Source organism: Bos indicus x Bos taurus, chromosome 4 (genome assembly GCF_003369695.1).
Source record: "Bos indicus x Bos taurus breed Angus x Brahman F1 hybrid chromosome 4, Bos_hybrid_MaternalHap_v2.0, whole genome shotgun sequence".
NCBI classification, from domain to species: Eukaryota; Metazoa; Chordata; class Mammalia; order Artiodactyla; family Bovidae; genus Bos; species Bos indicus x Bos taurus.
This window is the reverse complement of record NC_040079.1, coordinates 40,772,291-40,790,898: the sequence shown is the minus strand read 5'-3', so window position 1 is coordinate 40,790,898 and position 18,608 is coordinate 40,772,291. Positions and strand designations below refer to the sequence as shown.

The 18,608-nt window shown below is 41.7% G+C and overlaps 1 protein-coding gene across 5 annotated transcripts in view; it reads left to right on the top strand.

The window, feature by feature from the left end:
- The window catches only part of GLI3 (GLI family zinc finger 3), a 318,105-nt gene that overhangs the window by 220,160 nt on the left and 79,337 nt on the right, over positions 1-18,608 (top strand). For all 5 annotated transcript variants that reach the window (XM_027539184.1, XM_027539181.1, XM_027539182.1 and 2 more), the window contains 2 exons: positions 2,545-2,746; positions 18,189-18,402. In XM_027539184.1, the coding sequence (XP_027394985.1) occupies positions 2,545-2,746; positions 18,189-18,402 (416 nt within the window). The remainder of the gene's footprint in view (positions 1-2,544; positions 2,747-18,188; positions 18,403-18,608) is intronic.

Sequence of the window (18,608 nt, the reverse complement as noted above, 5' to 3'; positions counted from 1 at the left end):
CTGGGATCGAGTGGGTCATTCTACTCCACTGTAACAAATCTTCAGGACTCATCGGTTGGGAGAAAAGCAGCAGTAAACTTTTCGGACGAGCACCTGACTTTTAAATGTGCCAACAGTGGGCTTACCAGGGTTGCAGCCAGCTTCGGGTTAGAGTATTCCTGTGTTGGGCATTAGAATGAACAAGCCTGTTTTATGGCTCTAATTCCACCTTTTGGGATTCTAGTGACTTAAAGATAGGAGAGCAAGTAATCCCTATAAGGAATATCCTAGAGAAATCCTAAATGCTCCTGAAAACCACACTGTATATATGGTGGAAGCTGACTTAAGTAAGTGCCCATCTTGGAGGGGAAAACAGAGATGGACTAACCAGGCCCTAGGGAACCACGAGCTTCCATGAAAGGCCTTGGCCTCTATCTTCGGACGATGTGAAGGGATATAGGCCCCAGTGTTTCATAGCATCAGATGACCTCCTCATCTAGTTAGTGATTTAAATCAGGGCATCAGCTCTGTCTGAAATGTCCTGCTACTTCTAACTCTGCCAGGGATCATCGAGTCTCATTGAGAATGATTACTGTCAAGGATGATATGGAAGTTGACCAGAAGTCTGGTTTGTCCTTGAAGTCCTTTGGAAGTAGAATGCATTTCCTCACTGAAAAACTTTTTAGATGAGATTATCCTCTCATAGTGAGTAAATATGAAACATTTATGTGTAAAGCTGATGTCATAATAAAAGATGCTGGTTTAGGCAATAAAAGCTGTGAACACAGTGGGACTGCTGTTTCTGTACTCACATGACCTAAATCATGTGGGTCATGAAACTTCTAAATGAAGAAATTCAATTTTCAATGTGCCTGAAAGAAGTATTTGAGTAGGGACCACATTTGTCATTCAAATTGGTTTACCAGTTTTATATTCATGGATGGTACTAAGTTCCAGTTTATGATTTATTTTTTATTAGCTATAAAGTATGTCTATTTATCATTATAATAATGTCTGTAAGTCTTTCATAGTCATCTATTGCATTTCATTAAATTATCTTAAATCATTTTGGATTGTTATCTTGTGTCAAAGTTCACCTCTGATGAAGAAAATATTCCCAATTAGTTTTCTATAGACCAGGTACCCAGACATTTTTCTATAAAGAAGTCTTACCCTCTACTACCGTTTTCTGTGTACCCCCAAATTGCCATGTCCCTGTAAGCAGATGTACCCATTCTTTGAAACAGAAACCCTCCATTCTTTCTCAAAAGTAATTATATTTGATTTGCCTCTTACCTAGTAGGATTATATTCTCATTCTATTCTCATTAAGTCATTAAACTTAGTTTGCTCACTCTGTAATGTAAATGTGACCTTAGAAAAGGCAGGAGTGGGCTTGTGGGCCACATTTATAGTTATGCTCTGAAATCTAGATCTCTTAACATCTACCAAATTGCAGGCAAATGGGCATTTAATTTTTCACTCTCTGTGTAACAAGCGTTGTATTAAGTTGACAGGCATTTCAGCATGAGTTACTAACCTCTAGAACAGAGCTTCATCCGTGGAACCTTCTTGAAGTCTCAAAACTCTAATAAATGCATAGAATTAATTGATTGATTAATTGATCAATCCAATAACCAGAGAATTAAAATTGACTCATGTTATCTTATTATAATGCTTAGAGGGTCTCTCCCAACCTGCCCTTGGAGAATGGGTAAACAAACCATAGTCCCAAGCTTTTAAATGTTTCTTGGGACTTAGGCTGTTAGATAATGGGGAATTGAAGGCAGGGTCCTTCCGTTTTGGCACTACCAGGACTAGGTGATTCTTCATGATGAGGGCCTGCCCTGCACATCCCTGGGTGTACAGTAGCTTCCCTACCCTCTCGATGTTTCTAGCACCCCCTGAGTTATGATAACCCAAATATCTCCAGATGTTGTCACATGTCCCCTGGGGGCAAAATCTATTCCCACCCCTCCATCGAGAACCATTAATTTAGGATAATGTATTTATCAGTTTTTTCAGTAAAGCCATAAATAGTCCGTGATCAGATAGCTACAGAAATCATGGGGAAATGAAGGCATAACTAAGCTGGATTTTTTTTTTTATCTTAGGATACTTTAATTCATTTTTCCCCTTTGGCTCATTGCTTTAAAGCCATGCGTGTTGGGAGTTGGGAGGATGGGTGCGATGTGACTGTGGGAACCACTGTCTTTGTCGCTTGTGGTGAATTAATGATGAGAATATCTAAGCAGCCGTCAGATTCATAAATCAGTGGAAATGAGAGGGATAACACATAAAAGTCTTTCCCTTTTGTTTAGCAATTTATCATTTTGCCTGCACATTAATAAACAAAGCTCCCCTGAGGTAAGTCCCTGGAAGATAAATATTTCTCCCTAATTCCCTCAATTGTAGCCAGTAGAACACAAGCGGGAAAAGAAAGGTACTTGTCACCACTGGTCGCTGGCTTCTTATCCTCCAGTTCTTGCATGTGGGGTAACAGGAATAGATAACAGGTACCAAGTCCAGCCACAGGTAATCAGATTCTGTTTTGTTTATATAACAGGCACCAGATTCCCCAGCCCTAGGCTGTCAGCCCGGCCGAGCCGAAAACGTACACTGTCCATATCACCACTGTCCGATCATAGCTTTGACCTTCAGACCATGATAAGGACATCTCCCAACTCCTTGGTCACGATTCTCAATAATTCCCGCAGCAGCTCTTCAGCAAGTGGCTCCTATGGCCACTTATCTGCAAGTGCAATCAGGTATGTATTTTCCTTAAATCCATGATACATTTCTTTAATAAAACACCACTGCTTGCCTGCACCTGTGTTTGGGGTACTGACTGCCTACAAGGTAGAATTATAACAGGACACTGGGACTGACCTGAGATGGGGATCCAGGTTAAATTTCACTACAGTGGGTTCCAGAGCCAATTATTGTGCCGAAAAGACTTATTTTGCAGATGTTAGTTAGCAGCTCTTAAAAAGAAATAGTAGTTCTTTGGGAATGAAGAAATCCACTCCATAGAGACAGTGAGAATGGGGATCTTTTTTCCCCTTACTAGTTATAGTTCCCGAGAGGAAAAACCGACTTCATACCTGGTTTGGGGACAATTGCAAAGACAGGACACAAATCAAAAGACCAGATGTGAGTCTTGTCTCACAGGGTAAAGGTGTGTTTTGAGAGGAAGAAAGGAAAAGGGACATCAGGGTGGATTTTTTTTGACCATATTGAGTGGCGTGCGCAATCTTAGTTCCCCAAACAGTAATTGAACCTGTGCCTCCTGCAGTGGGAGTTCAGAGTCTTAGCCGCTGGACCACCAGGGAAGTCCTGACAGCAGGACTTTTGCCAGATGGCTTTTGCATCCACTCTTCGGTAGTGAGTCTTGGCGGTGATTTCCAGGAGGTCTGGAGCCCCGTAGGCTGCCTGCGTAGATGGGGTGAGTCTCCGTCACCCTTGGGTTTGCACATTGTGTCCTTCTTACCATGAGCCTGTGGAGACCATCGTTTTGTACTTCTGGGCCTTAGGGGAGGTGTTTAACTTTCCAGTGACTGTTGATTGTTGGGTTTTGGAATACCAAGGCTTTTTTTTTGTCATTCTGTTTTTAAATAAATCTCTTTCAAACTTCAAAAAGCAGGGTTTTTAGTCTAAAGGAATTGATGCGACTTCCATGATGGATATACTATTAGGAAAACTCTAACAGTCCAGAAAAATGTTGCAGTAGTCACATACAATATATACTAGAAATGATGAATACCATTATTTTTTCTGTAAGTTTCCATTACAGTTTTAATTCTTTGCTAGTTCAGTTATCAGCAGTCTCCTTTGGCAGGCATATTCAGTTCAGTTCAGTTCCTGTTGTGTCTGACTCTTTGCCACCCCATGGACTGCAGCATACCAGGCTTCCCTATTCATCACCAGCTTCCAGAGCTTGCTGAAACTCATGTCCATTGAGTCGGTGATGCCATCCAACCATCTCATCCTCTGTTGTCCCCTTCTCCTGCCTTCAATCTTTCCCAGCATCAGGGTCTTTTCCATTGAGTCAGTTCTTCGCATCAGGTGACCAAAGTATTGGAGTTTCAGCTTCAGCATCAAGCGTTCAAATATTATAAATCTCCATTTTGATATGATGTCATTTTTCTGCTGTATCTGTTCTTTTAATATTGTCAAGAAAGTATGGAAACATGGAACAGAACAAATAACTGTTTACATGATAGACTTGTGGTGCTGGAGAACTCCTGAGAGTCTCTTGAACAGCACAGAGATCAAACCAGTCAATCCTAAAGAAAATCAACCCTGAATATTCATTGGAAGGATTGATGCTGACGCTGAAGCTGCAGTATTTCGGTCACCTGATGTGAAGAGACAACTCACTGGAAAAAACCTTGATGCTGGGAAAGATTGAAGGCAGGAGGAGAAGGGGGAGACAGAGGATGAGATGGTTAGATAGCATCACTGACTTCTATGGATGTGAGTTTGAGCAGACTCTGGGAAATGGTGAAGGACAGGGAAGCCTGACAGGGAAGTGCTGCAGTCCATGCGGTGGCAAAGAGTCTGACTTGACTGAGTGACTGAATTACAACAACATGATAGCAATTGGTACCTACAGAGGGGTCCTGGGGTAGTTTCAGTATTAGCTGATGTGGTCTTAAGATACGCTTTAAAGTCAGGCAGAACTGTAGTCAGATTCCAGCTTTGCCATCAGCTGTGCAAACCATACTCGCCTATCGGCTCGGAAGTTCCGTCTTCACATTTGTAAACTACAGACAAGATTCCCGCTATAGAGGAAAGGGGTAACTTTTATTAAAGCTGGTGCGGATGGTCAGTACCTGGATGTAGACTGCTATCTAAGGGCAGAACCTCAGGAGAACTGGCCTTGATGATCCATCCAGATGAGCCACCAGGGCCTGGCCATGCTATGCTGTAATCACCCCAGTTTGGCTCTGAGGAGTGTGCCCATCTCCAACCATGGCCCGGCTGCTCTGCACTCCTGGCAAATTTCTCTGGGATCATAGATTGCTACTGACCATATCTCAGTCTGCTGAAATCATATCGTTATTATGTGACTTGCCTAGAACTCATAGCATCAAAGTGGTGGAAATGGGGCACACAGTGAAATTCACAGGAATGATATTTATTTCTTCATTTGAGTTTTCATTTCGTCTTTGTTTTTCTTCCCTTGTGCTCTCTGTCCAGCTACTGTGACTTTATAAGGCCTCTGAAGGATTTAGATTAGAAAATGGTGCCAGATGGTCGTGATGCTGTCTTTAATTTGTACCCCGCATCTTCACCAGCTTCTTAATCTCCTCCCCTTCTCCAGATAATTTAGTATCAGTCCTTAAGAAACTGCCAGTATCCTGACTTGGAATGGTTGTTTTCCCCTGCCACCAAGGGGCTACAACAGACCTGATTATTCTCATTGAAGCTGGAAGCAGAGACCCTAATTCAGTCCCCAAGAGACCTGTTTGCAGTCAAATGGCTAAGGCCATCAGGCTCTCAGGTCACCCTTGCCTCGGCTCCTCGCCAGTCCCTCTTCACTCTTGCAGCCTGACCTCTCGTTCTTCAGTACACAGCCACTGTGTGTTAGGATAAGGCAAAGCTTTGGATGTGTATAAAGTAATACAGATAGCCCAAGATGAGGTTGCCTTGCCATAACAATACATTTATTAGAAGAATTACGATCGGCACCACCTGCCAGGCTTTGAGCTGGAATAACCTTAGTGCTTCGCTAGCCCTGTTCCAAGTTTCACTTTGCGAAATCTGAAGACTGACTGGAGGACTCCTCAGTAAGTGGGAGGACTGGTGGATGACAGGGAAGGAAGCTGCATGAAGAAATCTACACAGGGTAACTTTCTCAGGAGGGAAAGATGCAGAAGCAAAGGTGAACTTAGCATTCATCTCATCTCTGCTTTGTACCCAGGGGCGTGGTTGGTGTGAGATGCTCTCACTGATTTCATCTCATGGCAGTTTTGGAAAGCATAGTGTTACTCTTGTTTTACGCATAAGCACAGAGGGTCTTTGTGAGAGGCCCAGCCGTCCACTCATTTGCTTTTTAATTTGCACCAGACACATTTGACTTTTACATTTGACTTGTGCATGTTTTCTAATCATAACCTCCTTCTCATGTGGACAGTGCATATAGTAATGGTGTCAGTTCAGTTTCTAAAGATATTTTTCAATGTGTGAAGACACATGTTCAGTTTTCTAACAAGTGTCCTTCACATGCATGTTCCAGTTCCAGCACTCTTCTCCAAGAGGCTGATAATAGCATGGACCTCTGTTTAAAATCCCCTGCTGACTTGCTCATCTGGTACTTTGCCATATGTCTCCCTCTACCAAGACACAAAGGCCAGAAGGTCTAGGACTGTGATGCCTTGTTCATGGCCACACTCCCCACACCATTACATCTGTGCCCTGTCACCTTGACAGCACTCCACAGATATTTCTGGAGTGAGTGAATGAAGGAGCTCTTTAATGAGCCGTTAGAATTCTAATCACCCTCCTTATTAAAAGGAACTTTCTGTGTGGTGGATGAATGATTTTTGTTGTCAGAAGGTTATAGTCTGTATGAATAGTAATGTATCCATAAGTTGATAGATATATAGAAATGCAGAGGGATGAATACAAAATAAAGGGCTACAAAAGCAAATGTTCATCTTCAGTTTGTATATGGTTCTTGCATGTGTGCCTGCTAAGTCGCTTTAGTTGTGTCTGACTCTTTGCGACCCTATGGACTGTAGCCTACCATGCTCCTCGGTCCATGGGATTCTCCAGGCAAGAATACTGGCGTGGGTTGCCTTGCCCTTCTCCAGGGGATCTTCCCCACTCAGGGATCAAACTCAAATCTCTTATGTCTCCTGGATTGGCAGGCAGTTTCTTTACAGTGGTGCCACCTGGGAAGCCCATTTGATTCTTATGTTGATGTATTTACTTAATAATTTAGACTGCCATAAAAATTCCATATAGACCACATATTTAATCATAAAAACCCATCTACATGTTAAGAAATTGTTACTGATTATATCTGACTTATTAAGACATATTGTCCAAATGTACATCACAAGTATTTTTTGTACCATAACTAAGACAATCATTTAAAAGAATAACTCTATGCACTTGGAAAGGATGTTGTGAAATACTGTCTCAGAAAGTTTTAAATTCACCATCACCCTGAGAAATTCCATCCAAGACTTGATGAGTCACATTTATCCAATACAGTCTGTATCCTCTGTATGGGGAAGGCCAATTTTTATCCAGTTAATAGTGTTAAATTAGAAATAGTTTGACCTCTGCTAATACCTTCCCCTAGAAATAGAGGAAAGATTGTTTCAACTGACTCTCATCTTCCATTTTCTAGGAAACCTAAATGAAATGAAGAAGTGAGTAATCCATTCATTTCTAACCCACCAGTTACAGCTTTCTCACTTTGGGTTTAATGGCAAAAATGAAGATGTCTTCATATCCTTAGCAGTTTCAGGTCTGGCTCAGCTAGGACAGACATCTCGGTGAAAATGAGAGTTGAGTGCCCAGAAGTGCAGCCTCACAAATGAGGGTGTGTTTTCTGTGGCCAGTACTGACCAGCTCTGCCTGGTGACCAGAGAACGGAAGCATCAGCCCTGCTGGAGGCCCCTGGAGTAAGGGTGCAGTTGGCAGGTCCAGTGCCGTTTCCTGAGCAGAGTAGGAACCAGTTCAACTTTCACAGCAGCTTGATACTGCTTTGTTACCTGCTATGAGTCAACTAATTTGTGTCTGAGAAACAGCTCGAAATGACTTGGGTGGGAAACACTGAAGAATAGAAGAATGAATCCAGAGCCAAATAACCAAAGTCCTTAAAACTCTGATTGCATCTTCTAAAAATTATGAGACAACCTTGTCTTCCCCCAGAATCAGTGGAAATAATAAATCCTGGCTAAAAAGGATACTTTTCATTTATTCCCAGATGTGACCATTGGTTTTAGGTAGTACTTCATTTAATCTACTATTCACTTATCCCCCAAATATTTTACTGCAGTTTCAACTGTGTGCTGGTCACTGTGCTGGGCATCAGGGCTGCATAGATGAATGAGAGACATGATTCCTGTCCTCATGGAACTCATGGAAGGGAAAGGCTTCCAGTCAGATACGAAGTTAGGATGTTTGGAGACTACCAGCAGCCCAGGTAGCAGATGAGGCAAAGCACAAGGTTGGAGGTGGGCAGGACCAGGTGGTGTACAGTGTGGACTACTGATCCAAGGCCTGTGGGAAGGCTTCGGGCCCCAGCGAGGGTGTGTTGTTTTAGAGACCAGGGAGCTCAGGGAGGTTTGTGAACTGAACTGGATCCAAGGCACTTAGCTACTTACTTGGCCATACCTACCAGGTCTAACTGTGGATCTCCTTTTCTGTTTCCCTTCTTTCTCTTAAAAATCCTCCAGTGGGACACATGACTAAAGGGATTGGTAGGAAGTGCTATTTATAATAGGAATATAATCATGTCTGGTGATGCTTTTAAAAAATGGATGATGTTTTTCTAACTATGTCTGCATGACTGGCCAGTTACATAATTTGGGTTGTTGTTGTGCTTGTGTGCAGTCATGTCTGACTCTTTGTGACCATTTACCATTAACTTCATGGTAAATGAAGTTAATTTACCATGTTACTTTCAAGTATACAGCAAACTCATTCAGTTATATAGATGCATGTGTGTGCATATGTATTCTTTTTCATATATTTTTCCATTATGGATTATTATAAGATATTGAGTATAGGTCACTGTGCTATATATTAAGTACTTATTGTTTATCCATTTTATATATAGTAGTATGCATATATTAATCCCAAGCCTTCTAGTTTATTCCTTTCAGGCTTGCTATCCCCTTTGGTAACCATTACTTTGTTTTCTTTGTCTATGATTCTGTTTCTTTTTTGTAAATAAGTTCATTTGTGTGTTTTTAGATTCCACATTTAAAAGATATCATGTGATATTTGTCTTTCTCTATCTGCCTTACTTCACTTGGCACGATTATCTATGTGAATCCATCCATGTTGCCGCAAACAGCATTGTTTCATTCTTTTATGGCTGAGGAATATTCCATTGTGTATATATACCACATCTTTATCCATTCCTCTGTCAGTGGACGTTTAGACTGCAGCATGAAGTTTCCTAATCCCAGTGCCCAACCTGAAGAAATGCATTATAAAAGCATCACATGAGTTTCTTCTAAGTATCTTTTAAAAATTCATATCTGAACAGAACTGACCAAATTAGGGCAGTTGCAAAAATGTGTTTATAGGTTGCTAGCATTGATTTTACTTTAAAAATATTTCCTAATAATCTATAGCTGCTGCATATTCTTCATTCCTCCTCACTTTGGGTAAGAGAGGGTGCCTTTGTGACTCGGGCTTTCCTGTGACCACCCGCGTCAGGACTCCGCAGTGGTTCTCACATCAACCTCAGGCCAGCCCAGCTCCAAGCTGAGTTCTCCAGGTCAGGGAGGGGTTCTAGAGATGAATCTGGAAACTGATGATGAGCCTTTCTGTTGAAGCCAATGTAGATAAAATGCATGGAGTATTAATCACTCTGTCCCGGGCAACCCCCTACACCCTGACCCCACATTCATACAGAGGACCTGTGGTATGGAGACTCAATGGAAGGAGATGTTCCATGCAGCTCTAAGGAAAGCTTATGTGTTTTTTTTAGGGAATGGGTAGATGCCATGTGGACTCAAGTCATTAAACAATAAGATAGAAACTTTGACCTGTAAGCATGACATGGCTGGGTGATCCAACCTCTTGCCATCTTTCTTATAGTTCCAAGTCTTTAAAATTCACTTTTACTTAGAAACAGGTCTTTTCAATATTGTAATCAGCTCTATTTACTCTCCTAGTATAAAAGACTACAGCAGAACACATCCCCTAGTGTGTGTTAATCACTCAGTCATGTCCCACTCTTTGTGACCCCATGGACTGTAGCCCACCAGGATCCTCTGCCCATGGAATTCTCCTGGCAAGAATACTGGAGTGGGTTGCCATTCCCTTCTCCAGGGGATTGTCTTGACCCAGAGATTGAACCTGGGTTTCCTGCATTGCAGGCAGATTCTTTACCATCGGAGCCATTCAGCTTTATTCATTGTACTATTATTAATTTATCCAGCCCATCCCTATCCTCTTCAGTTCAGTTCAGTCACTCAGTCTTGTCTGGCTCTTTGCAACCCTATGGACTGCAGCATGCCAGACTTCCCTGTCCATCACCAACTCCTAGAGCTTGCTCAAACTCATGTCCATAGAGTTACTGATGCTATCCAACCATCTCATCCTCTGTCGTCCCCTTCTCCTCCCGCCTTCAATCTTTTCCAGCATCAGGGTCTTTTTCAGTTAGTCAGTTCTTCGTATCAGGTGGCCATATTATTAGAGCTTCAGCTTCAGCATCAGTCCTTCCAATGAACATTCTGGACTGATTTCCTTTAGGATTGACGGATTTGATCTCCTTGCAGTCCAAGGGCCTCTCAAGAGTCTTCTCTAACACCACAGTTCAAAAACATCAATTCTTCGGCGCTCAGCTTTCTTTATAGTCCAGCTCTCACATACATACATGACTACTGGAAAAACCATAGCTTTGACTAGACAGACCTTTGTCTGCAAATAACGTCTTTGCTTTGTAATATGCTGTCTAGGTTGGTCATAACTTTCCTTCCAAGGAGTAACTGTCTTTTAATTTCATGGCTGCAGTCACCATCTGCAGTGATTTTGGAACCCCCCAAAATAGAGTCTGTCATTGTTTCCATTGTTTCCCCATCTATTTGCCCTGAAGTGATGGGACTGGATGCCATGATCTTAATTTTTTCATCCTCCACTATATGTAGAGTTCCTGAAGTGTTTCTAAAATACATTATGGATTTGTCTCATATGCTATTTTATTATTATAATTTTAAAAATTATTTATTTACTTATTTATTTTACAGTAGGTCCTTGTTGTTTATTTGTTTTAAATATAGAAATATGTACATGTCAGTCCTAAACTTGCATGCTATTTTAACTGGTTTTAATATATTTGACTTGAATATTAATGACTTTGAAATACCTGTATGTATAGTAGGGTTGAATACATCTTAACGATTGATCTTCTACAATATGAACTTTTAGTGTCTCCCACTGATATATCATTTCTATGATTTATTATCAATTTACAGGTAGATTAGAGGAGTTCTGTACAAAGGTTGACTCACATCACTTCCTTGGTGTGAAAAGAAAAATATTTTTTGTGAAAGTCAAGCATGTGTATGGATTTCAAAGTTATATATATCAATTATAATTAATATGTAACTTTCCAGTTACAAAAAATTATTTTATTCTTTGGATATATAAAAGGGGTCTGTGAAAAGTACTCAGCTAAAACTTATTGAATTAGTGAGTAAGGGAGTGGATTTTATGGTATTTATTAAAAATGTTTAAAATTGAAGTATAGTTGATTTACATCATTGTGTCAGTTACTGCTGTACAGCAAACTGATTCAGTTATTCAGTTATGTACATTAATATTTATCAGTTGCTTAACATCCTTTCTTTCTACTTACACCCCAGATTTCAGCCAGATTGGCCACAGTTGTTGAAACTCTGAGGCAGAAGAGTTCCAGATAAGGGAGAGATTTCTGGGCTATTTACTGCAATAGTAAGAGGAGACCCAGTTTGCAAAATATGACTCCACTTTGTGAAAGAATATTGACAAAACATTACTTCTGATTTGTGATGGAGAATAAATGCATCAAAACTTTCCTAACGATTCAGACTTTGGGAATTTTAATGTTAAATTTTTGGAAAATAGTGGTTCCCACTGAGACAATAATTTACTGATCGCTTTTAATTCAGAGCGGAGTTAAAACTTTTAGTTCAGTTGGTTAGTTCTTTTGGTTCAGTTAAAAGAACTGAAGTTTTAGCTCAGCTCAGAGCAAAGACTTAAAGGGAAACTGAGTCAGTAGTTACTGTGATTTAGAATTCTGTCCCTGAGTCACTGCCTACAGTGGCATGCATGCTTCCTCTCAGGTATTATAAAAAAAAATCTTCCAGAACCCTTATCAGTTTTGATGGGTAGAAATTATGTTTGATGGATGAAGACACCACACACACTATGATAAGGGATCAAAAATTCACATTTTTCTCAATTCCTTCTCTTGAGAAAACTACAGGGCAAATTAACATTAATTAATTTATTCTAACTTTTTTTTTTCCTTTTCTAATTTTTTTAAAATTTTGCTGGAGTATAGTTGATTTATAATGAGTGTTAGTTACAGGTGTGCAGTATAGTGATTCAGTTATACATATATACATATTCATTTGTTTTCAGATTCTTTTTCCCATAAAGGTTATTACAGAATATTCTAATTGTTGTCCTAGAAAGTGTTTCTCAGAGTGTCTCTCTGGAAGCTCCTGCAAATATTGCCACAAACCATACCTGGGGTGGGACTTTTGAAACTCACATTCACATATTAACAATTCCAGGGGATCCCAGGGCTGTACTCCTCAGACTTTATGACCTTGACACTTTCTTTTCCTCCATAACACTTGATTGTGGGTTGTTATCCCAGAAGGACTGTGACTATGTTAGCGAATTGCTTGGGAGGATTTAGGCCATCTGACACTTTCTACAGATCTTATTGACTGAATATAAATTAACAGTTGTAAGTCACATTCTTATAAAAATGTTTATGTGTTTTTACTTATCCCATCTTTCATGTAGTCATTTAGAAAAGAAGTGAATGCTATTATAAATTTTTAAATTACACTTATCATATGTTGAGTGAAGAAAATTTAAAATTCAGAACATAAACTTAATTGCTCTTCAACTGATCCATTGGAAAGAGCAGGGTGAGCAGAAATGTGAAGGCTTTGGGGTCATATAGCTCAGGTGGATGGAGGAGCCTGGTAGGCTGCCGTCCATGGGGTCGAGAAGAGTCGGACACAACTGGGCAACTTCACTTTCACTTTTCACTTTCATGCATTGGAGAAGGAAATGGCAACCCACTCCAGTGTTCTTGCCTGGAGAATCCCAGGGACGGGAGAGCCTGGTGGGCTGCGGTCTATGGGGTTGTACAGAGTCGGATACGACTGAAGCGACTTAGCAGCAGCAGCTCAGGTGGACCAAAGACTGTGTCCTTCTTGAAATAAGTTGACAGAGCAATGTATAAAACATTTCAACAGTGTCAGTACTTCATATTTCTAGGAAATTATGGAACAAAGTATGAGCTCTTTAGGAAGATTTATTTTCAGGGTTTCTAAAAATAGAATTTGTTGTCGTTATTTAGTCGGTATGTTGTGTCCACCTCTTTTTCGACCCCATGAAATGTAGCCTGCTAAGATCCTTTCTCCATGGGATTTTCAAGAATACTGGAGTGGGTTGCCATTTCCTCTTCCAGGGGATCCTCCCAACCCAAAAATCTAACCTGGGTTTCCAGTGCATTTCCTGCATTGCAGACAGATTCGTTTATCACTGAACTTTACTTTTCAAAAACAATTTCAACCTCTGTAATCAGCAGCATGTCCTCAGCTACTGCAGTTCTACAGAGACACACAGATCTAGTTACTGGCTTTGCACTGTTTGATAAATGTTGTCAAATTGCTTTTCTTTGAAGTAACTGTTCTGAGAGGGATGGGCAGAATAATGGCCCTCCATAAATGCCACATCTTACTGCCTGGAATCTGTAAGTGTATTTTCTTACACAGCAAAAGGAATTATGTGGCTGTGATTCAGTTAAAGATTTTAGGAAGAGGAGATGATTCTGTACCATGTAGGTGGCCCAATATAACCACAGGGGTCCTTATAAGAGAGAGGCAGGATGGTGTCAGAGTTAGAGGGAGTCACAGGAGGTTGGAGTGAGGCGGGGCCAGGAGCTGAGGATGCACGCAGTCTCTAGAAGCAGGAAGAGGCCAGGTGCACAGAGACTCCAGAGGAATGCAGTACTGCCCAACCATTGGAGGATTCTGACCTTTGGAGCTATAACAGGGCAGTGTTGTTGTTCGGTCACTAAGTCGTGTCTGACTGACTCTTTGTGACCCCATGGACTGCAGCACGCCAGGCTCCCCTGTCTTTCACTGTCTCCCAGAGTTTTCTTAGCTTCATATCCATTGAGTCGGTAATGCTATCTAATCATCACATCTTCTGCCGCTCTTTTCTCCTTTTTCCTTCAGTCTTTCCCAGCATTAGGATCCTTTCCAGTGAGTTGGCTCTTCACATCAGGTGACCAAAGTATTGGAGCTTCAGCTTCAGCATCAGTCCTTCCAATGAATATTCAGGGTTGATTTCTTTTAGGATTGATTGGTTTGATCTCCTTGCAGTCCAAGGCACTCTCAAGAGTCTTCTCTGCACCACAATTCAAAAGCATCAATTCTTTGGCGCTCAGCCTTCCTTATGGTCCAACTCTCACATCCATACATGACTACTGGAAAAACCATGACTTTGACTATACAAACCTTTGTTGGCAAAGTGATGTCTCTGCTTTTTAATATCCTGTCTAAGTTTGTCATAGCTTTCCTTCCAAGGAGCAAGTGTCTTTTAATCATGGCTGGAGTCACTGTCGACAATTATTTTGGAGCCCAACAAAAGAAAATATGTGACTCTTTCCACTTTTTCCCCATTTATTTGCCATGAAGTGATGGGACCAGTTGCCATGATCTTAGTTTTTTCAGTGTTGAATGTTAATCCAGCTTTTTCACTCTCCTTTTTCACCGTCATCAAGAGGCTCTTTAGTTCCTCTTCACTTCCTGCCATTAGTGTGGTATCATCTGCATATCTGAGGTGGTTGATATTTCTTCCAGCAATCTTGATTGCATCTTGTATTTCTCAAGAGAGCCAGTGTATTTTGTTTTAAAACAGCTAAACTTGTGGTGATGTGTTGCAACGGCAACTCATACCTTGGGAGAGTGGTTCTGTCACTCATCAACTCATCTTGAGGGGCTGCCCTGTTCCTGGCAGTGTTCCGGGCACCAGGGGTTAGTGAAGAACAAGACAGGCCAGGGCCCAGCTCCCCCGAACCTAACATTTGGAGGGAGGGAGAAAAAGAGAGCCTTGTCCTGCAGTGAAAACACAGCTGTCAAACAGGAGTACATGATGCCGTGAGGAGCTGTGGAGGGGGCTGGCTTAGATGGGCCTCGGCCTCAGGGGGCCTCTGTGTCTGAGGAGGTGGCATTTAAACCGGGGTCTGAGTGACCAAATGCAAGCAGCCATGCTGACCTCTGGAAGGACACGGGAGTACTGGGATACAGAGCTTAGGATGACGGTTCACTTGGCATCAGAGAACAGGGGGTGGTGGCCCCTGTCCCCTGCCCCCTCCCACTGGTGGAAAGTCCTCAGAGGTTCTTTCCATGCTCTTGGGAGGATGGTGATGTTTTTTGTTCTACTTGACATTACATGCAGTACCCAGTCATCCCCCATCCTCTGTTTCTTCTTTATACAACTGCAAGGACTACCTCACAGGCTGTTCTAAAACCAAGAGGCGACTTGGCTCTTGAATTCATTCACTGACGTGGTTACAAGGCCAAAAACATCTACTTCTGCCATCAAATCCTAAACAGGCTTTGTAATCCTGAGCAAGTAGCCTTCCTCCCAGGAGCTGACAACAGTGCCTGCTCTTGTGGGGTGACGCAAGGTCTCTACCTATGTCTGCTATCGCCCAGGTCTTTGCACACAGAGGAACGAGCGTATCTGTTGCTGGCTCCTCATGAATAAGTAGGGACCACTAAAATTTGGTGGTCCAGGACGTCTCTGGCAGTCCAGTGGTGAAGACTCCACGCTTCCAATGCAGGGGGCACAGTTTTGATCCTTGGTCGGAGAACTAAGATCCCACATGCCTCTAAGTACTGCCAAAAGATAAAATAAATTTAAAATTTCAAAAAAATAAAATTCGCTGTCCCCTTCTGTATGTTCTTATATCCCTTGGAATCTAAGAGTTGACATGGATTTTGACCAGTGTTTATTCCTGTCCTGTGGTTTGAACAGTGAAAATGCAGCCCCAAAAGGGACAAAACCCACATGGGTTGAAAGGTCTTGCAGCCCTTCCTACATCTGCTGAGGTCAGAGATTTCACTCCTGGGGACAGGGCACTGCAGCACCAATGCTGGCCCTGCCTTTTTTCTTCTACAGCTTTTTAAAAGTACAAATGGACCTATCCTATCTGGCTATTAACAGTTGTAAATTGCATTATATACACAACTGAGGGCATTTCCTGCCTTGTGAAAGACAGGAAAGACTACCTCTAACCGTCTTGATTATTAATTGGGTCCTAACTTTTTTGAGCTTCCCAATATTGGGCCCCCCAGAATTAGAGGTGTACATGACCCAAGGGGCCCACTTACTAAGCCTACCTGATCATTCAGGTTCCTGAAACTCAGAAGAGACACATGGAGTTTTGGATAGAGTCCATATCACATTGTAAATATATAGGTAATGGGATCTTTTAGTTTTTCTTTGTTTTTTTAATGAACAGAATGAGGTAGTTACACTTAGGAATACCCATTCACCAAAAGAAAGGGGGGGATGGGAGGGTTAAATCATTGTGTTTTTTGATGAATGGCTTGTACACCAAAAAATAAATTGGACAGACTGGCATAGAGCTCAGTGAACATGAAATCAGCTATTAGAAGAAAGCTTGTGAACAAATTCTGAGGCAGATATGCATCTTTTGATTAATGCCCTATCAATCATCCGCACAGCTACCTTCGCTAAGTCTTGCTGTAATCATTCATGGTTGCTTTCGGAAATACTGGCAGAAACTATAGCGCTGCAAAAGCGAAATATTATTACTGATTTCTCCCCAACTTACTGTGAACAATGACTGTTTTCACCAGGTTTCTGCTCTCCTTTATTAAAGAAACACAATACAGAATGAAAGGAGGGTTCCTCCAAGCCCCGTGAAATTCTCCTAGGGTATTCTTAATGATATTCAGTCTTAAATGGGCAAGCTATTGTAATGCAAGGTTCTCTGTAGGAATAATAGTAATGTAATCCCATTGAAATTGCTTTTTATGGATTGTAGTCAAATGGGCAAAATGTGGAGTCACATTAATGAAGTGAGTATATCTTCAGCATTATTACTTAAAGTTGTTGAAATGGTTTGAATTTTGTTATTGTAATTATTATATTCTCAGTTAATGCGCTCAACGGCAATAGTAATTAACCCACCAGATTGGAAAATTTTCATGAATTGTACCTTTGACTTTGCAAGAAACCTTGATTCTTTCTGGATCTTACACAGTAGGATGGAGAAAAGATCTACGTATGTATATATTTTCCCAGAGTATTTTTTTTTTAAAGGAAGAAATTTTCACGAATGCAATTACAGTGTTTGGTGCTTTTTTTTTGAAGTCATCAGCAAATTCCTCAAGAGCACTTCATTCTCTTAAGAGGACTGGATTCCTAAACTATGCTGGTGCAGAAAACAATCTGGCACTGCCCACTTGTCCAGAAATCTTTAGGTCATCGTGGGGCTTCCTCAGAACTTCCGGTAGCCTGGGAAATACTCGGGCATAATGAAGTGGTGACAGGCATTAGCATGTATAATGGACGTTAATAGACATTGAGTGCTCTTTAGCTGGAAGAGGGAGCGATGCTTTCCCATTGGAATATTGCTCCATTGAAGCTCATTGATCACCGATTTCAGCTGGGAGAGGTTAATCCATCAGCTTCTGTAACCAGACGGCACTGATGGAAATTCTTTAGGTGGCATTCTGGATGAACCAAGCTTTCCATCTTTACAAACAAATGAGTGATATGACAAGCATGGTGTTCAAAACACATTTAACCAATTGATTTTCTTTCCTCTTGTAATAAGATCTGGAGACATATGAAAGTGTGCAGGGTGAGCCGAGATGAAAAGAATTGCTCCCTGCGTGGGGACTTACAGGATGAGGAGCCGATAAAAGTCCTATAAAGCATGTAGTCACCCATTCTCTTTGTTATATAAAGTTTGTTATTGCAATAAATAGCGTTATTGAGCTGATGCCTTTTGCTTCCGTTGTGTGGAATCTTAGGTCTGCGTATCTGTGCACATGCCCACATATGTCCCCTCTAAGCCATCACCTTTCTCTAGGAAGTTTTGACATGTTGGTCAATCATCGTTTTCACTTTTTAATTTGAACACACAGCCCTGATGCAACCTGGGGAGGAAAAACTAGATATAGAGGTGAGCTGGTCTCTGCATCCCATACGAATGATGGTTTTCCCTCTATTTCCCACCTGCAGCCCTGCCCTGAGCTTCACCTACCCTTCGGCGCCCGTGTCCCTCCACATGCATCAGCAGATCCTAAGCCGACAACAGAGCTTAGGCTCAGCCTTTGGACACAGCCCTCCGCTCATCCACCCCGCCCCAACTTTCCCGACCCAGAGGCCTATTCCCGGAATCCCTACAGTTCTGAACCCCGTCCAGGTCAGCTCCGGCCCTTCCGAGTCCTCACAGGTGAGAGAGACATCTTGATGACCTGGTTTGTCTTGGGAACCACAGAGGAAAGCCATGGGGCCACATCAGCCTCGGATGCACACAGGCCATAGCATCCTCACAGCTTCCATACCGCAGCCTGTCCACCCAACCCAGGCTCTCTGTCTTCAGGTTTGGTGACTGTGCCATGTATGTGCTCCTCAGGAAAACAAGAGCTTCTTCCACTA